The sequence below is a fragment of the Mytilus californianus genome, unplaced genomic scaffold (assembly GCF_021869535.1).
Source record: "Mytilus californianus isolate M0D057914Y unplaced genomic scaffold, xbMytCali1.0.p SCAF_21, whole genome shotgun sequence".
Taxonomy (NCBI): Eukaryota; Metazoa; Mollusca; class Bivalvia; order Mytilida; family Mytilidae; genus Mytilus; species Mytilus californianus.
Window position 1 is genome coordinate 119,038 of NW_026262670.1, and position 24,219 is coordinate 143,256.

The window sequence follows — 24,219 nt, forward strand, 5'->3', positions numbered from 1 at the left end:
AAGGAAAATGTAATTGCTCTTAATTCAATGTAAACATTGACTTCTGCTGGTTGTCATTTTGAATTTCCAATCATCATCAAAGAAACAACATTTGTTGAAGACATGAATCAGGAAAATATGATTTCAGTTGGTTCAATACTAGTGATTTTAGATGTTTGAAAATCAGACTAATTGGACCCTTTTTGGTATCTTGATGCCGTGTGAACATTTGCTATTATGGCCATAGGTGTAAATATGACAGAGGTTAAATTTTAACTGCTATCGCATACTGATGGATTTGTATTAAGCTTTGAGCATCACAGAAGAGACATAAATTGTAGAAATAATCATCTGGTGCAGTAAAATTGGTACATTTAATGTTATTATATTGATAATGTATATCTTTGTCAGGATAGGCCTAAGTCCTCTGTACAGGTAAACTGATAAAAGCTATTAAATATTGATAGATTGTGTAGACTTTCGTAATTTTTGTGTGAACAGCTGTGACAGTTGCATCTGTGAACAGTATTATTTATCTGACAAATTAATGCTATAGAGTACACTTTTTTGTCATTTTTTGTGTTAACAATATTTAATGTGATGATAGACGTGATGAATGGCCATTTATGTGTTTGCTATTCACCAAGCATCCTCTTCATCAATAACTTTTATCACCATGGAAGATGTATTTTATTATTTACAGTTAATTTTGGTGTCTCCATAGCTGCTTTATATAACTTGTGATCAGTTTTAGACTGAATTTTTAGAGAAAAATGTCATGCACAGAGTATATGCACAACTGTTTCTACAAAGTTAAACACACAACGGGGCTTTTATAGGTGACTTTACAGATTTTCTCATTCTTGAAGGCCTTATCTTATTGCTTATATATATATGTCATTTGATTTGATTTTTGATTTTTGGTGTTTTAACGCCACTTTTAAGCACCGCTTTTGGGCTATTTCGTGGCAGCCAGTTTTTATTGGTGGATGAAGCCGGAGTGCCCGGAGAAAACCACGACCTTCGATAGGAAAACTGACAATCCTAGTCAATTAACATTGGAGTCGAGTGCACCCACACGAGCGTGGATCGAACTCACAACCTCAGTGTTGACTGGCTAGTGATTACAGTAGTAACTACTTAGACCACTCGGCCACCAAGGCCCCCTATGTCATTTGATATCTGGTGGATATTTGTCTCATTGACAATCCTAGTGCTGTTGTCAAGATCTCCTTATTCTTATCAGACCATGGCATTATAGCATGGGTAGCAAAGATATCCGGATAAAAGGGGAGAAAACTGGACTACCAATCAGAAACTAAGGCCTGAGAATTGTATTTTGAAATACATTTTGCAATAACAGCAATTATATATATGCAAAACAAAATTTAGACAAAGAATAAATTTTATATAAAAAATCATATTAAAACAAAAATATATATAATCATAACAATATAATACAAAAGTAACATAAAGCCTTTCAGCCAGGAAAATATTCAATTTAACTGGCTTAAGTATAATACAATCATATAGATGAATGTATAGGTTTGATATTAAACATAAATGGCCTTTAGTAAGAAGTTTATTCAGATTCCAAGTTAATTTTAATCAAAATACTTTAATTTTATCTCATTCAAGTTTATATTTAGTAAGGCCATACAAAAAATCATAAGCCTTTCATTGCAATAGTCATATCCAATACAGAAAAAAAGCTGTGATGCCACATGAGATAATATAGGATTTTAACTTCTGGTAGCAAATTTCTTACACTTCATCAAATTTTGAATGTATTTTGATGATTAAGACACATTTGTATCATATTTATTAAAGAATGGTAAAATGTCTGATTATACTTTCACAAGAATACATTTCCATGGGGACACACTGGATGAGATATTCCTGTTTCACAAGCATGATTTTTTCTCTAGTTTACCAGAAAGAATTTTCTCACATCTAAAATTTAGTCTTATATCATTAAATTATCATTTCTACAACCATGACAATTACATGAATGAATTAATATCAAGAATAAGAAATTGAATAAAATGCTTCGCTGAGCACAGCTGGATACGACTGCAGAGGTCCAACCCTGAACAGTTGGGGCGAAAATGGACACAACATTAGCGCTTGATACAGGTCTGAATTTGGATTGTAATTCAATATTTGACACATAATAGGTTTCTGACACCGAATAACTGTAGTCAAAGAACTTAGAATTGGTTATATGATTTGAATTTATATTCAATTTTTTGCTTATGTGCAATACACTATGCTGTTGCAAATTGACCCCCGCCCCCCCCCCCCCCCCCCCCAAAAAAAAAAAAAATTTACCCCCCTTTTTTTTTGCTTTTGTGAAATACACTATGTTGTTGGGTATTGACCCCTTTTCCAAAAAAAAAATTCTTTCCCTCAAGATATGGTCATAATCTCAATTCAAATTTCCAATGCAACCATAATTACCAATTTAAATAAATCATAAAAGTCTTTAATAGATGATTTAAAAGCAGTGTAAGGGAGGTAATCCAACATTGTACAGCATTGTACAATTTAGATTTTGGATTACCTCCCTTACACTGCTTTTAAATTGTCCATTAACCTGGAAACCCTTGTTTTTTCCTCTTTTTTTGCCCCTAATTCCTAAACGGTTTGAGCCATAACCCCCCAAAGCCAATCCTAACCATCCCTTTGTGGTATGGAAACTTGTGGTATAATTTCAGAGAGATCCATACACTTAAACACAAGTTATTGTCTGGAAGTTACAAAAATGCTTATTTTTGGCCCCTTTTTCCTTAACTGTTGGTACCATAACCCCCAAAATCAATCCCAACCTTCCTTTTGTGGTATTGAACCTTATGGTAAAATTTCATAGAGATCCATTGACTTAAACTAAAGTTATTGTGCGAAAACCAATGTGTCTTCGGACGACGACGACGCCAAAGTCATACCAATATACAACCGCAAAAATTTTTTGCGGTCATATAAAAACTAAATGAGATCTCTGTTAGAAGTTAACTATAACATTGGTTAAAATATAAATTAGAAACAAAATCCCTGAATATTCAAATATCTGAAATATAAATACATATGTCCACATTTAATGTACATAACAAACTCTTAGTACAGCTGATATAAGATGTATGAAAGTATCAGTATCACGTCATTATCAGCTGTATTTTTCTTCTTCATTTTTAGATTTGAACAATTTTCTGTATTTACTTCTTCTGTTAAACTTCGGTTCTTTTTTCTCTTCTGGTGATTCCTCTCTGTTGATATAGCCTAAAAAAAGAACAAAAAACTCATGTATACTCCAAGAATGATAAATTGTGATTTTGAGATCAAGAACAGCAATACAGTACTTTAACTTTGTCTTTGATTTAAATTTTTAATAAAGTGTGATTGGATTTTGTGTCAGAAACCAAAAGACTATATAATGTGGCAATGAAAAGACTTTCCACCAGAGACCAAAGGACGAGGATGTATAGGTCAGCTAATCCCTAAATTTTCTTTTCCACTATGATAAATATGTAGGCACTTCATTGGTTGTTAACAAATTCTATTGTTACTCATTTGATGGGCAATTTTGCGCAATGAATGGTTGTTCAGATTTTTTTACCCCGATTCCATTATTACAGCATCATCATAGACAAAACTAATAACAATGGGACATTGAACGTTCATTGTCAATTGAACAGAACTTTATCTCCCCTGAATCTGTATGAATTCCCTAAAACAAACAAGTCTATTAAACACAAAATAGAAAAAAAAAGACTGGAGCATATCCTTGGTTATCTCTAGGAACAGGATATCTAACGGGAAATGAATCTGATAGGCTTTTCAGTATACATGTAACATTGATAAAATCTTGATCTCCACGAGACTTCGCGAGAATTATGGATTTGCGGTAGCGTCTGACTGAAAAACTATCAAAACTGTTCAATAAATTAACTACATAATTATAATTGTAAATAAATGATAGTTTAATCATAAAGTAGATATATTTTGTCATATAAAATGACCAAAATAAGTGTGATTTATTTGATGTAAAGTGTTTTATAATGGATTTGTGAATATGGGAATACAATCGGCGCCATTTTTTTATTACCCCGGTTGCATTCTGTACCTTTCTGTGATGAAATGAATGCTATTTTAACAAATTTGAAGTGACAGATTACAAGCTCGATACACTGGCATCACTTTAAACTTAGTTTGAATTACATTTTATTGATATTATCAGAAATTATTAGGATAATAGCGAGTACGTTTTTAACACGTCCGATTCCGTATCGTGTCTTTATTAACTATGACCCGACGATAAAATTGGCTACAATTAGGTAGTGTCAAGTCCCATCAATATATATGTTCCTGGTTATCTGTGACACTGATATCAAATCATGAATGGTGCATGTTAAACTTCCTAACTTTATAATGTTTCTATCCATATGCCTACTTGCTTTGCATTACAGTGTAAAGCTATAAGTTTCATATGATATTCACACCATCTTGAAATGATTACATAACAGATATTGGTTCTCTTTGGTTGCCTTATATGTGGGAAAAGACAAGAAGATATCAAACATGACAGATAAGGAATCAAATTCCAGAATGGGTATTTAGGACCAGATCAACAATCTACATTTTGACGCAACTTGTGATATTGTGTAGCCGTCCTTATTTTTTTAGACAGGTTACACTTCTTTGCTTTTTAATATCAAGATGAAAAGACAATTAGTACTACAATTTTCACATGACATATAATTTTTGCAATATTTGCTTTGTCACAGGTATCAATTTTTGCATTTCATTGCTTACAAAGTTTTTGAGGATACTTTTTTTTATACTTTTGTAGTCCTGTCAAAATTGAGAAACTACTACATCATCAAAATAAACATTATAAGGTAACTGACTTTACCTCTCTCTTCACATTCTGGTGTGTCCATGAACCCAACAGACCAGAAATGTTCAGGGGTACTTGGAGGGGCATGTTTGGCCCGATGTCTGGAACATTCCTGCATTCTCTTCTGTATTGCTTCATCAGATTCCCCCGTGTCTTTATAGAACTAAAAATAGAAAGATAATTATATATGATTTTCCATTGGTTTTATATGAGAATCATGTGCCACCAATGACACTATTATTGCCAACCAATTGAAGTTAATAAAGAGGCAGATGATATTAAATAGACTCTGACATGAGGATCTTCAAATGACGTATCCCCTAGAGGTCCAAAACAAACTTAGTAGTTTTTAAAAGAGGAGATTTTTGAGAATTGGTAAGCAGACTGAAAGATTGCCACTGGCTTTTATGAATTTCTACTGGTCCTAACAGTATGTTCTGACATATAGATAGACAAGACACAAATGTGTTACTTTAGTTTCAGAGACGAAGATACACATTTTCATAAAGTTTCAATAGTAACTAATGGCAACACTATTAGCAACCAGATCAACAGTAAATGAGTATCCTTTTTGCTACAGCCTTTTTGATGCATCAATCAGTTTCAGAACAGTTTGCCTTGTAGTTTCAGAGGAGAATATTTTTAAACTAGAGGCTCTCAAGAGCCTGTGTCGCTCACCTGATTATACTTTGGTTTTGGAAATCATGTAAAAATAGATTAAAATCATAACGGATACCCTAATAATGAGTGAGGCCAAATTTGGTTTAATATTGGCCCTGTAATTTAATAAAAAATCCTGGTGGTCATCTTGAACAGTAAATCGGCAACAAAGTAGCAACACTTCATCAGCACCTCATAAGAAACATTTATGCCATGTTTGGTTTCATTCCATTCAGTGCACCTCTAGAAGAAGCATTTGTATGTATTTCCCATACGGTCTTATGTTAAAGGAAGTCCCCCGCTGGCGACCATCGTGTATGAAGGATAAGCTTCAAAGCAAAAACACTTAGTCAGCACCTCATAAGGAACACTCATGCCATGTTTGGTTTCAATCCATTCAGTGGTTCTCTAAAAGAAGACATTTGTATGTATTGTCCATAGGGTCCATTGTTAAACATTGTCCCCAGCTGGCGGCCATCTTGGATGATGGATCGGCTTCAAAGTAACAACACTTGGTCAGCACTTCATATGGAACATTCATGCCATGTTTGGTTTCATTCCATTCAATGGTTCTCTAAAAGAAGACATTTGTATGTATTTCCCTTAGGGTCCTATGTTAAACTAAGTCCCCCGCTGGCGGCCATCTTGGATAATGGATCTGCTTCAAAGTAGCAACCCTTGGTCAGCACCTCAAAAGGAAATTTCATGCCATGTTTGGTTTCATTCCATTCAGTGGTTCTCTAAAAGAAGATATTTGTACGTGTTTCCCGTAGGGTCCTATGTTAAACTGAGTCCCCAGCTGACGGCCATCTTGGATTATGGATTGGCTTCAAAATAACAACACTTGGTCAGCACCTCATAAGGAACATTCATGCCATGATTGGTTTCATTCCATTCAGTGGTTCTCTAAAAGAAGACATTTGTAAATATTTCCCATAGGGTCCTATGTTAAACTAAGTCCCCCGCTGGCAGCCATCTTGGATGATGGATTGGCTTCAAAGTAACAACACTTGGTCAGCACCTCATAAGGAACATTCATGCCATGTTTGGTTTCATTCCATTCAGTGGTTCTCTAAAAGAAGACATTTATATGTATTTCCCATAGGGTCCTATGTTAAACTAAGTCCCCAGCTGGAAGCCATCTTGGATTATGGATTGGTTTCAAAATAACAACACTTGGTCAGCACGGCATAAGGAACATTCATGCCATGTTTGGTTTCATTCCATTCAGTGGATCTCTAAAAGAAGACATTTGTATGTATTTTCCATAGGGTCCTATGTTAAACATTGTCCCCTGCTGGCGGCCATCTTGGATGATGGATCGGCTACAAAGTAACAACATTTGGTCAGCACCTCATTAGAAACATTCATGCCATTCAGTGGTTCTCTAGAAGAAGTTCAAAATGTAAAAAGTTAACGACGACGATGAATGTCGCCAAGTGATGAGAAAAGCTCACTTGGCCCAGGTGAGCTAAAAAATTGGACGATCAAAATTAAGGATTATTTTGGGTAGCCCTGATTTTCTAATCATCATGATGGACAGACTCATTGACAATAGTCTCAAATTTGCCTATGTTCCACATAATAAATAAACAACAATTATTTTAGCACAAGAGAGAGATATGTCACAACCAGACTAGATCTGCATTTAATAGTCCAAATATTGCACTCTTTAAATGACTTAAGTTTTAAGTTATGAAAGGAAACTACCAAAGAGCTGATGGAAAGCAGGACAAATGGACAAACCCACTTCGAGCTTGACATACTGTATAGACATCTGTTAGTATGCTGAACTCTATATCTTTAGGGTTTTTGTGTCCCTGTGTTACTGTCTCATTGAGGTATACCCTAAATCTCCTCTCATTCATAGTCTTGCAAACAATAGCCAGGAGTGTGAAGTCATAACTAAAATAAATCATAGAATTATCATATATTATATATATATATATCAAGACAGTCCACAGCTCCATTTGCATTTTTATTTACATATTCACTTTTTGATACAGTCCTTATAAAATGTCCAATTTTATCATAATCCTTTAGATAGAATTAAGTGTTATTAAAATGATACTTATTTTTAAGGAAATAAAAAACTGTATGAAAATCTATAATACACAAATGGTTACATACATCAGCACATTCTTGACACCAAAAAGCTTTCAGTTTTCTTCTGTCATCTTTGCCACGAACAACATCAACATAGGCATAGCCAGGCTCTGCTGTTATCTTTGGGCGACTGAAACAATGACAAAAAACAAAAACATTTTAAATCATTTCTCAAAACAGACATCAATCAAACTCTTTTCTGACCAGATTTTTCAATGAGGAAAACAGTAACCAGTTAACTTATAGAAACATTCCACATAATTGTAGAAAAATTATTTAAAAAAGCTCAGATGAGAAACCCAAATTTCTCTGAACCCAATTATTTGCAAATGGTAGGTTGAGGTGACCCAAACTTTTCATGCTGTGTCCTTTTATAGCTGACTATAAGGTATGGCTTTTTCTCATTGTTGAAGGTGGTATAGTGACCAGAATTGCTTATATCTACATCATTTGATATCTAGTGAATAGTTGTCGCATTGGCAATCATACCACTACTCCTTATTTTGTATGGATTTCCTACTATGCAAGATTTGCTCCCAGACATAATATCACTCTACTATTTCTTTCAGTTGCTTAGCTCTGATCCTTTATTCATACAATAACAGACAGACAAACCAACAAATGAACATGTTTTTACATATCCCCTCCATCATGATGATCATGTCTGTCACTTCAATGGGTGAGTGTGTAATCATTGTTCCGAGAATATTTTTTTCTGGTTTCAACAAATCAATGGTGATAAAAAACTTACATCTAAAAAAAAATATCCCCTTAAAAAAAAATGTCTTAACTTATTTTATCATTCAATCTTTAAATTTCTAGAAACAATACATACACATCAAAACTATCTTCCATCTGCTTGTTTATCTGTGGTTCTTCTTTTTCCAGATCTTCCATGTCTGTGAAGATAAAAAATTTCCAGTAAAACATTGATTTTTAGATCATCTATATACAAATAAGTCTATTCATATAGCTATTTTTAAATAGAGGTCTAAAATTGTATAGTTCATGGGTTGTCTTTCTTTATTTAAAAAAAAAAAACATGACCTTAAAAAGTCAATTGATGTGAGGTGAAAAATACTTAACCTGTTGCCAGTATTGACTTCTTCACATCCACGAGTTACTCAACATGTCAAAACTGGCTAACTTAAAGAACCTTGTTTAAGAACCTACATGTATATGAAATTGTTAAAACATACTACGCCAAGACTTTGTCTTGTGAAGAAAACTAAGAATTAGTGTTTAAAACCAATAAAATATGAAAAAAAAAAAATGTGAAATAAGATCATTACTACTAGATATCAGATCATTGTAATGCATTTAGTATACTCCCCTTATTACCACTGTCTTTATATAAAATGAACAACATTTTTTTTGGCAATAATGCTTAGTCAGTCAGGGGAATTACTGAAATTACTGAATTACTGAAATTACTGAAATTTATAAAATCACTTATTTAAGTAGCAAATTCGAAATTTTGTCACAAATTGTGATTTTGTAATTTTACCATAATTTTAAACATATAGGTTTAGATTATATCTTATTAGTAGTAAAATTGGAAAAAATGAACCTTTTTCTTCTTTCAAATAGCAAGGTTTATGCCTTTGATGCAATCAATTAGCTGTAAATTCTGTATTTGTTGAAAAAAAGCTATAATGAAGGCTTTACATAATGAACTGATACTTTCTTAACAGATTTTTCACAGCAGTGGGAGTAATTTTCCTGTAAAATTCAAGGTTTCATCTTACAGATTATGTAATAAAATTTTACTGTTCGCGATCAAAATTTCACTGTTCGGGGGTGTTGAAATTAGTGGGGGTTATTAAAATAATAATACTTAAAGAAGTGATTTTTTGGAAGAAAATAGAGGTATGATGCTTAAACAAGTGATTTTTCATGTCATTATCCCAGATTCAGTATAAGGTCATCACCTGATATGAATTGTCATCATATCAACACAGATGTTGATTCTGATAATTTTAGCAACATAATTAGTCCCTGGATCATTAGTATTGTATATTTAAAGCTACAATAAAATTAAATCACTTAGTCTAGTGATTTATTTGTACTACTTAAATAGGTGATTATTAAAAAAGACAACTCTTACTTCAAACATTTGTGGAGACAATGTTACTTGAATCAGTGATTAAAAAATCACTCATTTAAGTAAGTCCCCTGACTGTTAGTTGTCTCATCATACATAAAGATTTTAATAATGCAACAAACTTAGGGTATCTTGCTACATCTCATGTGTCACAAGAAATTTGTGAATGTAAATTAGCGCCACCCATTTGACAACTTTTTTTAGCAACTAATGATAATAGCAGTATTTTCATTTTTATGAAACCCAATTATTTTTTATAGAATATCATATGAACTTTATAATGATAAAATAATTAATATGTTAAAGTTCATAGATAAACTAAAACAAGTAGTTACCTCCAGTTTTCAGTTTTTTCTTTTGTCCTTTTAATCTTCCACCTCCAAATTTAACACTTGTAGAACTACAAGGAATGGCTTGAGAATCATCACCAAAGTCAACACAAGTAGATGTTTTAGGGGCATCACCATTACCATGGAGATCTTCTAATCTGAAATCTTGTAAAGTGTCAATAAAGTCTGAACTTTCCTTCACCCTATTTTCTCTTTTTCCATTGTTGTGTCTGTTTTGCAAGGTCATTTCAAGTTCATCTCCTAAGTCCTGTGATTCAGCACAAAGCTGAGAAAGTTCAATAGCAGGGTCCAAACTGCCATTTATTGTAAATGGATCAGAGTTGCCTCCCTTTGGTTTATCATTAATCCTCGAAGGAGCCATTGTTTCTTCCATGTCTATGTCAGGTAAATGTTTTGCATAATGAGCAGGAGCAATAGTTTCATCAAGATCTGCAGATTTTCTCACCTTACTTCTTTTAAACTTAGGTTTTGGCACTGCTGGTTTTTTAAAAGGAGGACTATTTTCTTTGGATTCAATCAACTCATCATTAGACTGACCCTTTTCACATAGTTTTCCTGTAGAATCTTGTAAAGACTGCTCTATAGCCTGCTGTAAATCTGTGTCTTGTTTTGTGCTGTTCATGAAAGCTTGACTCAATGTACTTTGTCGTAACTTATTTTTGAACTCATCATCCATGTTGGACATATCCTTTAATGGTGATTTTTCTTGTACTTTTGATTTCCTCTCCCTCATTTTCAAAGAACTGTTAATGTCAGGCGACTTTTCCGGTAACCTTGATTTTTGCCCTCTGACCTTCCGCGATAATTTTTCAACACTTCTGTCTTTTGATAAATTCAATATTTTGCCAGATTGTGACGACTCTGAATCCTCAAACAGAACATCCACTTCAGGGTATCTTTCTTCATTTTCAGAAGTTAATCCTGACGATCGTAATATCAAAGGAGATTCGTGGTCAGATGGAATGTCAATTGGTTGTTGTGATGCTCTGACTGTTTGACCATGACTGACCAATGACGGTGATGAAAATTCAGGACTGGAATGTATATGAACAGTTTCTCCACCAATATCATCTGATACATTTGTACAATTGCTTTTCATTGTTTTCTTTCTAATTTTCCGATCTTTTAGTGGTACCACTTTGAGTGGACTATCATGCTGAGATAATGTTTTACCTTTTTCTCTTCCAGGATTGAGTTGCTTTAACATGTGAGAAGGATCACTTTTATTTTTCATCAAACTAATTTTCCTTCCTTCTAATTCATCAGACTGTCCACCTATATTCAATTTTGTCTGGTCCAAATCTGGACTGCTTAACATACTATGAAGCCATGACCTATTGACTTGCTTCTCCTTTTGACCTTGATCTTGAAGTATTAATCCATTGTCTTCATTTTCTGATGAAGAACTAGTATCCATAGCAATTGTCCATTTATTTTTCTTTGTTTCTGAGTGATTTTTGGCGTCATCAGATCCAATATGATTGTCAGCTTTCTCATCACATATTGCCTCTTCTTCCTCTTCATCTAAATCAGCATCAAACAAACAGGTCTCTGGGACAATTATATGGGGCCTCTTTTCCAAATTATCTTTCCTTGATGATTTTCCAGTAATTCTATCATTATCAATACCATCTGAATGCATTTCAATCATTGTTTCTTCCATTCTTTGTCTTTTCTGTTCCGGTGAAGGGTCCTAGAATATAATGCTTCAATGATATATACTGTAAATTCAGAAATTATGACAATGTTTTTATCATTACAAAAATTACAACAGGATGTGTTTTGCCAAAAAATAAAAACTCAATTTTGAAATTTCTATAGGATTATTTGTATGTACCGGTATACAGCATTTCCTGAAATCACAATAATTAATTTAGCATGTGTATTCATTATTCAACAATAGCTCATAAATGCACACACACATTTCCAAATCTACATTACTCTACATAAGATACACTACATTATGTGGATTTTGCCATTTTCACTTGTCTGGGATGAGAGGGGAATCAGAGCGGAAACACAACTGGGGAATTCCCTTGAGTATATATCCTCTAGTTCAACATTTCTCTTGGCTTATTTCATCATAATAAGCATGATAAGAATTGAACCTACTATACTCCAGCAATTATTAAAAGCACTGCTTATTCAAATGTTAATGACATCAATGAGACAGCAACCCAGGAAAATAAAAAAACAACAAAAATCATAGAGAGGTAAAAAATTATCCCACACAATCAAGGATCCGGAAATTTTTCCACACAATTTTGGTCATTTTGAGATGATTGAAAATTTGGTGCCCCTTTCCAAATTGTCGATGTCAACTTGACTAGATTCAAACTCACAGCATCAACGAACTTGTATTGCTGTTTCTTAGTTTCATCGCATTTACTAAGTAAATGTCTTACCATTACCATGAAGAACAGTTTAGGGAAGGCAATAGTTTAAAATTGAAATGATTTTAATGACTCAAAATGGTAAATCTCTCAGACATTGCTTACGGTTACCGTTTCTTTCGATTTGACAAAAGTTAAAACCGGAAGTTTGCGATAAAGTTAAAGTACGAATAATTCCGGATTCATTTCCGGGATTTGTTTTTTGATTATCAAATTGACAGGAAATCAACGGGTTTTTATGGCTTTTTTTATTTATTACCTTTAAAAGTGTTTGAATGTAACAGACAATAGTTGCACTCGTTTAATTTAGCATGAAATCAATTTGCATTTTACGATTAAATATTAAATTTGCTGAAGACAATTTCACGCATGCGTATTATATAGTAAATAAAGCACATGAAAAAATACTTTTTTCTCCGTAAATTTAGGTTTAATTTTTAAATCAGATTTGATAATTGTCTTTGCTGAAAAGTAATTAAATAATGGATACACTTATCAGGGAATTTCAATTTTTGTTAAGATATTATTCGGAGCTTGTGATCACGGTCAGGTGTGAATTAAAACCACAGGTAAAAAGTGATTAGCGATCATTAGCCAATGTTTCCCGGAGGCATTGGTATAGATATTAGGAGGGCCCTCAGGATTATCAAACTACTGGAGTGGCAGTTTTATTACAGGAAAGGGATTATAAACAAAAACAAGTGATCACAACTTACACAAAACAGTGCAAAATGGCGATTAAGAAATCTGATTTCAAACATTGAGTCAATGAAATGACCGAAATTACTTCTTTAAAAAAATAAAATTTGTCCTAAATCCCAATTACTCGTTTAGGACAAATAGTATCATCTTAGGACATGACTGTCATATATGACCGTTTCTGGACCCTTGCACACAATAGATAAATGTTTAGAAATACATAATACAATACATATTTTTAAATATATTTTGGTTTTCCAGTATATCTCCATGATCTAGGGAATAACGTATGATGTACAGCCAACCATATCATTTTTATAATACATTCATATTGGATTGATTTACATCATGTGTCCTTCCACTTAAATGAAATACCTCTGAATATCTGCTTCTCTTTTTGTTCCTTGGCAACCTGAGTTTCAAACTTTTATCTATCCTATCGGGACTTGGATCTTCCTCTGTCTTGTCATGTGACTTCCCGTTGGATTCTGCAGCTGCATGTCCATCATTAGAACCAGGCTGCGTTTTAGTCTTGTGTGGTGTATATTTGCTTGTAGAGTCTGGGCTTGATAATCCAATGTTCAAATTTCCATTTCTATGATGAAAACAAGTTTGAAAAACAGTTAGAGAAGTGATATTGAACTTTCTCCTCTGATTCATGACATTCAAATACGATTCTTTATCACACTCACTTTTTTTTATTACAAACATCTGTCTGGACATTAATCTTTTGACATGCTTATCAAGCTACGTACTAGAACATATTGTAAGTATTGGGCTTCTAACTTTTATCATCCATATTTCCATTAATTGAAAATGATATTTTACATTGAATAGAAACAACTGTGAAAGTTTCATTTTTTTTTTTTATTATTTAACTTTCCACATACAATATTTAATATCAAAGTACATTTCACACTGAGCTTTAACTTTTTATCAGACATATTTTGCTAACAAACATTTGTAAAAAAATACTCTTCTATTTTTAAATTACTTACAAGTTTCCATTTGTATCATTATGTTTCCTTCTTTCTAGTTCTTTTATTCTATTTTCTGAAAAAAAATAAAATAATTCTCCATATAAATTTAAATCAGCTTTTCGAGCTATAAATCACAATTTCTGTCAAAGAAAGCAGGCAATTACTAAAATAAATTGTACATCAACATGATCAAAGTGATTACAAAACAAAACATTCCCTTGTCTTCCTCTTAAGCTTTCAAATAGTGATGTTTGTGGTTCTTGTAGAAGTTTTCCCCTGCAAATAACGATTATAACACAAATAATGATATATAGTTGCTTACATCCATGTCATTTGGACTCTGGTACCACATATATCTTTATTTTCATAATATTCACTGCTTTTATATTAAATCGAAGTCACAAGCTTGTGTAATAAAGAACCTTTGTGAGCACACTCATATACCCCACATGCCCACATTGTCACTGGACAAACAAAATCTCACCAGATTCCTAAGTTCAAAGACTCTACAAAAGTCAACTGATAAAAATTTTCTTGTGGATATGCACATAAACATATTATGACCTCATTAACTACAAAGTTTCATGAAATTCTGTTGTGTGGTTTCAGAGGAGTTGCGATTACAAACTGTTGCAGTAGTATATTTAGGCCAAAATTCTAAGTTCAAAGGGGCATAACTCCTAGAAAAAAAATTGAATCATAATTTCCTGTCGATATATACATTTACATAGTATGTCCTTATTCATAGTATGTCCTTATTATCTACAAAGTTTCATAAAATTCTGTTGTGTGGTTTCAGAGGAGTTGCGATGACAAAAACAGGACTGACAGACTGTAGTATAGTGAGGCCAATAAGTTCAAAGGGGCATTACTCCTAGAAAAAAAATTAAATCATAATTTCCTGTCGATATATACATTTACATAGTATGTCCTTATTATCTACAAATTTTCATGAAAATCTGTTTTGTGGTTTCAGAGGAGTTGCGATGACAAACTGTTGCAGTAGTATATTGAGGCCAATAAGTGCAAAGGGACATAACTCCTAGAAAAAAAATTAAATCATAATTTCCTGTCCATATGCTCATCTACATAGTATGTCCTTATTATCTACAAAGTTTCATGAATTTCTGTTGTGTGGTTTCAGAGGAGTTGCGATGACAAAAACAGGACTGACAGACTGACAGACAGACCGACGGACGGACGGGTAAAAAACATTATACCTGACGCAGTAAATTGCGTGGGGTATAATACAGAAATCTGCAGAGAGTAATATTTGTCAGTCAGGGGTTTTTCTGGGTATTTGGGGAAAAAGGACCCTGGCCAGTTTTGGGAATTTTTTCACGCGCTTTTCAATGAAATTGGGAAAACAGCAGATTTGAGGTTTAGTTCATTAAAAGTTATCTTTTATTGTGAAAATAAAGTAAGAAATATCCAGAATTTTACTGGCCCTTCAAAATTGAGAAGAAATTACCTCTTGGAATTGTAGTTATATGTTTACACTATAAAAACATCTACATGTAAAATCAACATTTATTAATGATTAGGAAAATTACTGTCACATTTTATTGGATTTTGACATGAAAATTTGTGAACTAAAAGTAATTTTTCCTGCTTTTTCCTTTCTTCCATATATCTTTTGGTTTTCAATTCTAGTGTTTATATTTCATCATCAACATGTATTTTGTCACCTGCCTGGAATTATTATTTTTTATTGTATTTGATCGGCAAACCCGGAATTACCCTCATCCGTCCCCGGAATCTGACCCGGTATTGTAATTGTCTTCATTTCCTGTTTATGGCATCCATTGTTTTTCAATGTTGTTTTTGTCAGTCAGATACAATTTTACTCGGATTTACACATTACTTGTTGGCGATTTTCGGCATAAAGCTAGCGGTTGAACAAAATAAACATCGCTGTCATGAATAATAAAGATGAAAATAAATTTTGAGATCGTTTGGGAATTTTGCTCCCAAAATTGGGAAAAATGTAGGGTATTTGCCATTGGGAATGGGTCCGAATACCGGACCCTGTGGAATGCTAGAAAAATCCATGTGTCTATATTTGTGAAATAACCTTATAATTTCAAAAATAGAACATAAGTCTTGCAAAACATTTTCACTGTTTTCTAAAGGTTATATAAACATGAAAAGAGAGTTTTCACTAGACTGAAATTATTTATACGGTCTTGACAAGTGGCCTTGTAGTTAATTGTGAAGACTGGTTCAAGTCATTTTTGCATTTCCTGAGTGTCAGATGTCTTTTTTTATACAACATTTTACCTAAATAAGTAATATGGTTATCTTTCTGTGTTAGTGTATTCTCATAAACATCTTTAAGGGTCTGTATGGTGTGCTGGAAACTACTACACGCTGTACATCTATCATTCCTTTGATCTCTGAAATATACAAGTTAAACTGTGAACTATAGCTCCAAAATAATACATAGTAAAATAGGAAGTTGATGAGCAATGAATGTGAAAATACCATCACACAGTATAACATTCTCACGAGTGAAGACAATTTCCAAACTTCTGAAAAGCCCTGATTTGTAGTCCTGAAAAATGGAAAGAAAATAATATACATGGCCATTATTTTAAGTATTCTTTAAACAGGAAGTTGTAAAGAGATGAATCTGAAAATACCAGTGTTCTATGATTTTTATACATATGCAACTTTAAAAGGGAAAGTTGGTATCAAAAATTCACTTTCCCACAAGTTTAATGAACTTCCCTGATTTTTATACTATTTAAAAAATGTTTTCCTGATTTTGTTATTCCTTTCATCGCATGCCATGTTTATACATGTAGTTTAATTTGAAATTATGAACTCTGTCTTCTTTGGAAGTGACAAGGAAGGATTGATGCTTTGACCCTTTACATGTCTGGTCCGGATATTAAATGTTTTACTGTTTGCATTCCGGTTATTAGGTTTTTACATCTAGATCAGATGGATACTTGACATTGCAGATTTTCCTTGCTTAGCTATCAAGCGTATTTATGACATTGATTGCGAAATACATACACACGTTTTTCTCCCCTACACTTTAGAACCCCTGCATAATTTACACCAACAACAATGATCTGGCTTTGAGACTTTGATTGAAATAAAAGAATACAAATGGTTACATCGATCTTTAATCTGTATGAATAGGAAGTTTCTGTAATTTCATTTTACCTGCCCACGGACAACAAAGGTTTAAATTTCCACTTTTCTGTGACCTAAATCAACTTGCCACGGGTGACGGGAAAGGGGAATTCTAGAACACTGAATGCATAACATGATATAGCATGTTCACATGCAGCTTGATACCAAATTTGTTCTGATTTATAGTTCCTGAAGAAAACAAATATTTCATGGGACAGACAGATGTAAACCAGTATACCCCATCCTCTTTTGAATCACTTTTTAGTGTACTGGAATCAAGTTTTGAGCACTTGGCAAAACTAACTGAATAGTTTTGTGTATACTTCAATCAAGTTTTGAGCACTATATATTTTATTCTGTTAAACCGTATAATTAATTCTTTTTCCTTTCATTTGCTTGATTATCTAATTTACATCACTTGCTTAATTATGTGTCACTATAGATAAATGGATGTAAATGTCTGTCAATCCATGAAGAAGAAAAAAAAATTAAAAAATTGAGCACTTATAAAAACTAACTAAATAGCTCTGTGTGTACTGGAATCAAGTTTTTTGCACTCAGTAAAACTAACTGAATCTAAAATTACCTGAATCGCTTTGTTTGTACAAGGAGAAAAAGTTTTGTGCACTTAGTAAAACAATCACCTGTTTATAATCTGCCTTAAACTATCTATTTCTCCTTTTAATTTATTATTCTCTTGTGTATGGGTCTCAACTTCTCTTTTAATATTTCTGTATTCTTCTTGATATCTGTAAAACAGTTATATTTCTAATATTAATATATTTAGTTATATTTCTAATATTAATATATTTATGTGTACAATACAAAAGGAAACAGGGGCCTCGGTGGCCAAGTGGTCTAAGTAGTTACTACTGTAATCACTAGCCAGTCAACACTGAGGTTGTGAGTTCGAACCCCGCTCGTGCGGGTGCACTCGACTCCAATCTTAATTGACTAGGATTGTCAGTTTTCCTATCGAAGGTCGTGGTTTTCTCTGGGCGCTCCGGCTTCCTCCACCAATAAAAACTGGCCGCCACAAAATAGCCCAAAAGCGGTGCTTAAAAGTGGCGTTAAAACACCAAAAATCAAATCAAATCAAATCAAAAGGAAACAAAATTTCTGTTTATTGATATTTTATTATATGTATAGTTATTCTTTTAAATAAGATTGGGAGTGTAGGAATGGACTTCCAAAACTCCACAACCATCATCAAGTTTACTTTGACTTCTTTTGTAATCAACAAATGGACACACAATAAAAAATGACCCACCACCAATGTCCAAAAATAAAACTCCTCTTCCTCCTCTCCCTCATTCATTGGAATGGAATAGCACTCTTTATATTTCTTTCCAATGTCATGATATTGATTTGGGAAAAGAAAAATCCAATATAAAAATGTTATACCTATTAAATATGGCATACATTGTATCCAATTACAAATTCTTACAAATATATTGAATATCAAGGAATAAAATTAACTGTAACTTATTGCAATGCAAAAATGGGAGCTATTAAATTATGTGCTCTCTTCAGTATCATCAATGTGTCATTTGATCAGCATCTCAGAGACCATTTTTTCCCCCCTTGCATCATTTTATATTTTTTGTTTTTATTTTTGAACAAATTGTTTGACACCAAATTTCTCGAAATACAAATGATTTGTTTAGAAGGGAAAACACATTTAGTTAGTTTCAATTGGAAATAAATGGAGGAAATTCAACACTGAGACTAAAAAAATTATTGTTCCTCTATTTTATTGAAAAAAAGTTTCTGATTAAAGTTCAAAAAATGTGTTTGTCCAAAGAAAAAAAAAACAATTTATGAACATGGAGAAGATTTTAATGACCCTCCTGAGACCAAACTGGGATAAAAACTTAAATTAATTTGCCTCATTGGCAATCATACCACATCTTCTTATTTTTATATGATTGTAATTCACTTAAAAATGCCTATATACATGTCAACTAATAAATGACTTCTTGGTACTAGCCTTTGCTTCTGCCTTTGTAAAACACCAAATCTTTCTTTCCAGTCGGCTATCTGTTCTATGTAATCTGTAATGAGAAAGCATGGACATATCTATCAGGTATTTTATAAACCATGATTAGGTACATGTATATTGCAAATCATGATTAGCTCTACACATATTGTAAGCATGATCAAATACATGTATATTGTAAATCATGATTAGGTATGTGTATATTGTAAATCATGATTAAATAGGAACAGGTATATTGTAAATCATGATAAGGTACATGTTTATTGTAAATCATGATAAGGTACATGTTTATTGTAAATCATGATAAGGTACATGTTTATTGTAAATCATGATAAGGTGTTTTATAAATCACTATAAGGTGCATGTACAAAATGTATATTGTAAATCATGATTAGGTACATGTACAAAAAATATGCATGTATAAATGTAAATCATGATTAGGTCTCTATAAATCATGATAAGGTACATGTATATGCATCATGATCAAGAACAGATTTCTTATCAGAGTCATTGCATTAATAAATAGTAAAGCACAAATGTAAGTCGGCTGATCATGTTTCACACTTTAAACAATGCAATATAGCTACTCAGTTAATAGAATTACTATAAATGTAAGAGTTAGTCAATCTGATTAAAATTCAGATTCTAGGTTCAAGCTTTGTTTACAAGGATCTGACAACACTTTGTTTTACTTTTTGTTTTGGTAATTATTACATCAGCCAATGAATTTCAGTCTTCAAATTTTTGAAGGTGTGTATTAAGCTGACAAAACCAGAGGATCCTGAAAGGTTTTTAAAACAGAAAGTAGACTGGAGCATTTTCAGATCTTTGTAAGCAAACTGTAAACTGACAAAACCAGAGGATCCTGAAAGGTTTTTAAAACAGAAAGTAGACTGGAGCATTTTCAGATCTTTGTAAGCAAAGCTGGACACAGGACATGCAGGATCTGCACTTTAATCAGATTACAAGTAAGTCAGCCCATGTCCAATTCAAACATGTTCATTTCAAATCCCCGTGATAATCCCCAGAAATTACATTGATTGTCTTGAATGCCTTTAGTTATGAAGTCTATTTAGAATACAAACAGGATAGAAAAGTGTCTGGTTTGCTCAAACCATTATAAGCCATGATATATATCTATCTATATTGCTAGTACATTTCAGTTCTACATGTACCAGTCCTTTTTTTACATGTACAATGTATCAATTGAAACAGTTATAGCCAAACCCTAGTCTCAAACATATGCCCAGAAATATAGCATGTATTATAATATTAGATACATGTAAATAAAATGAATAGTTTTGTTTGTTTTAACATGTCTAATGGGCTATAATCTTACCTCTAATTTTCCTGTTGTGGAAATTTAATGCCTCTATAATGATGCCCTTAAATGTCTTATCTTCTGCCATCCTATAAATAGAACTAAGATTTTTAAAAAATTGCAATTTTTTTTTAATAATACAGTACATAAGTCATAATTATAAGTTCCTAAAATCATATATGGACACATTGTGTTTTCATGATCAATTTGAATGCAGGAGAAATTTTAATCATTGTAAATTTCAGTATAAGTATAAGAACAAAAGAAATCAGATTCAAGTTTGTTCACAGACCCATCAGTCCAGGCTTGTAAAATTTCTATCTGTCCGCCAGTAAGAATTTCTACTACAAGCCAATATAATCATGATAATCTATACAAAATTTTCAAAAAATGCTGCAATTTTTTTTATTATAATGACTGAAAAAGACATACATGTACATCATGTACATACCAGTAATTATTTTATCATTTTCAAAATAATCAACAAAATCTAAATAATTTTTTTTTTATAATTAACTGGCCATGGTGGAAATGAACACACTCCACTCCATTATAAACAGTACAGGGTAATGAAAGCAGGGCTGTGTGTGTTTGTTGGTGGGGCTCCCGACTGTCAGACACTTTGAAAGAAAAAAGAATTTTCTGAAACAGTCAGGGGAATTACTTAAATGAGTGATTAAGAAATTAGTGCCATTGATTCATGTAACATTTTTCTAGAAATGTTGGAAGTAAGGGGTGTCTTTCTTTAACAATCACCTATTTAAGTAATACAAATAAATCACTAGACTAAGTGATGTAATTCTATTTTAGCTTTAAATATATAAAACAATAAAATATTTAAAGCTAAATATAATGATCCAGGGACTTATTATGTTGCTAAAATTGTCAGAACCAACATCTGTTTTTATAAAATGGCCGGTTTATGTAAGGTGATGACCTTGTCCTGAATCTGGGATAATGACATGAAAATGAATCTGGGATAATGTACACAATGATGTATGATACATGTACTTTGTACATGTATCATACATCATTGTGTACATTGTCATACCTCTAGTTTCTAACAAAAAAATCACTTCTTTTAAGTATTATTATCATATTTACCCCCACTAATTTCAACACCCCTGAACAGTGAAATTTTGGTCATGAACAGTAAAATTTTATTACATAATCTGCAAGATGAAACCTTGAATTTAAAAGGAAAAATACTCCCACTGCTGGGAAAAATCTGTTAAGAAAGTATTTGATCATTTGGAGAAAATGTCTGTGATAACTGAAAGGCTTTATTACAGACATTGTTTCTTTGTACAATAACGGACATGTGTTATTTCAACACAATTCATGACAGGAGGAGATAACTCTGTCAGATTTCCCTAAATAGCAGTATGCCTGTTATTTTCTGTAATAATTAGTTTAAGTTATACCCTTGACTGTCTAGTTCAAATAATTATGACGTCTTGAAAGGCTATTGTTATTTTTTGCTGCGACACCTTCCTGCATGCCTCATATTAATCTTTCGCAGCTAATCCAGGTAGCAACTACCTTCTGTTATCCCCAGGATGTTTTTATTTAGATACTTGAATGGGAATATGATGGTTATTTAAAGGGATGATGAGTAAGATCATATACATGTAGAAAAAATCTTCTAAATAAGGCTGAACAAAATTCACAGGCACTTGTTTCTGTCAATGGGGGATTTACTATCCACACTCGTACGAAAAATCATCACCCTGATTACATGTTCGCCCATAGAGTCTGTTTCCCCTGGATTCGTTCTGCCTACTTTTATTAAAAAATATTAATAATATAGTTATTAAAGTTTAATAAACTTATTCAAAAATTTATATGGTTTAAATTCTCGAAATTCATTGACAGATTTTAAAGTTAAAATATGGCTTGTTTTGGAGCATTTAAAATTGTTCATAATAATAATTCTCACTGATTGTTGTAATAATCATTATACGAATACGAATACGAATACGAATACGAAAGTTTTATTTTGATTCGGTTCACATATAACAATACAAACATAAGCTCTTAAGAGCTTTTTACCGAATATAAGGTAACACAAACACAACATTAAAACACACAACATGCAGACAGGATATATAACAGCACAGTCATATCGAAATACATGCAAAGCACTTTTAAATTGTCTTTACTGGATCAATAATAAAAACAACATTTAGTTTTGATAAACTAGTCAGCTTAGAATTGGTAAAAACAAACATATACGAATTGTAAAACATGAAAAGGATTCATACGTTCATTTATCATTATACTGCATAAATTTTTAAAATTGCCTTGCTAGACTTATTAAAATTGTTTAAAAAATATCAATAAAGATAAATACTTTGTATTCCAGTATTCTACTATGCAGATCAAAGGAAATTAATTATTTGGTTGCAGCATTACAAATATTTAGCGATTTTTTCGGCAAACTTTAAGTTTAACATACTGACTGTTCAAATAATGAACATAATGCAACTACTGAACTAGACAACAATGTCAATGCTAAAAAATGAAATACTTCAGAAAATTTGTCAAAAGTAACCTAAAGTATATTTTTAAACTGAGGCTCTAACAAAGTAAGCTTAAACAGTAACAAAAATAACAGTTTTCAATGATTCCACTGTCACATTGCCCATTCACACTTTTATTTTTACTTTTTCAGATTTTGGAAATGGCGCCGGAAATGCTCTATGTAAATATTTTACGACTATAGCTATGCAAAAATTATATTCGGCAATAACATTGCACAAATATTTAAAGAATATGATCTAAAAGAAAGTGATATTTAAAATCTGGAAATTCAACGAATGTTTAGTGTAATACTCGGATTTACGACAAACAGAAATTGTAAGATTGCCGGAAGTGAACGGGTTGCTAATGCTAATCAAATTTTGGAGATTTTTCAGCTGCATTTTCTACTCGTAGCATCCTTGGTTTCAAGTAAAATTGACTAAATTCAATCTCCAGGTTAACAATAGTATTGAAAAAGTCCAAACATACGTTTGACAATCACATTTCATGAATTTAAATCAGAAACTAATGTCAGGTGTCCCAAATTCACTAACACAAGACGGCAAACCCCGTCTTATATAAGGAAGGTGCTAGTTGATGAGTCATCCTTTTAGGGATAATGTGCACCAGGACACAGAATCTCGAACGGATGATATGATGAGGTCACAAATTTTATAAGGCAAATTCATAGCACACGGATATATGTAAATCAACACACAAATGTTTTAATCGGCACTGGCACCTGTATATATTTAATATGAGGCAGGCGTTACCTGTGAAAGTGGACGAAGAATTATTTTTTTTAATTCAAACATATTTTATCTTCAAAATATGTTAAAAAAAGAAACGGAAATACCGTAACGTTTCCAATTTTGGTTCTGTTGTAAGGGATTTTAGTTGTGACGTTATTTTACTTATGACGTCATATTCGATGTAAACAAAGAAACGCTATCATCAGGTAACGTTTTTTCATATCAAAGAATAGTTAGAAATGAAATTGTTATTGTGTTCCTTCCTATATTTGACTGGACTGATAAATATATATTTCACTCAAAGTCTCATGACAC

General features: G+C 32.4%; 1 protein-coding gene across 2 annotated transcripts; it reads right to left on the reverse strand.

The window, feature by feature from the left end:
- Positions 1–2,557: 2,557 nt before the first annotated feature.
- On the reverse strand, positions 2,558–23,321 carry LOC127731926 (putative leucine-rich repeat-containing protein DDB_G0290503). Of its 2 annotated transcripts, XM_052240774.1 has the most exons (12): positions 23,296–23,321; positions 20,648–20,718; positions 19,300–19,363; positions 17,954–18,058; positions 16,446–16,561; positions 14,184–14,238; positions 13,561–13,780; positions 10,079–11,786; positions 8,475–8,538; positions 7,664–7,769; positions 4,889–5,036; positions 2,558–3,255 (listed from the first exon to the last, which is right to left on the reverse strand). In XM_052240774.1, exons 2-12 carry the CDS (start codon positions 20,715–20,717, stop codon positions 3,143–3,145), a joined length of 2,769 nt encoding a protein of 922 aa, XP_052096734.1. In that variant the 5' UTR covers position 20,718; positions 23,296–23,321; the 3' UTR covers positions 2,558–3,142. The 2 variants fall into 2 exon arrangements, with proteins under 2 accessions (XP_052096734.1, XP_052096733.1); XM_052240773.1 differs by lacking the exon at positions 23,296–23,321 and having other exon boundaries at positions 20,648–21,005.
- Positions 23,322–24,219: the final 898 nt, after the last annotated feature.

Excerpts from the sequence above, each read along its gene's own strand:
- LOC127731926 (XM_052240773.1), bottom strand. The coding sequence starts at position 20,777 with ATGTACTGTATTATTAAAAAAAAATTGCAATTTTTTAAAAATCTTAGT. Across the intron at positions 14,239-16,445 it reads TAACCATATTACTTATTTAG|AAAATAGAATAAAAGAACTA; the intron begins GTAAAATGTTGT and ends ATTTTTTTTCAG. Across the intron at positions 5,037-7,663 it reads GGTGTCAAGAATGTGCTGAT|TTCTATAAAGACACGGGGGA; the intron begins GTATGTAACCAT and ends TTCTATTTTTAG.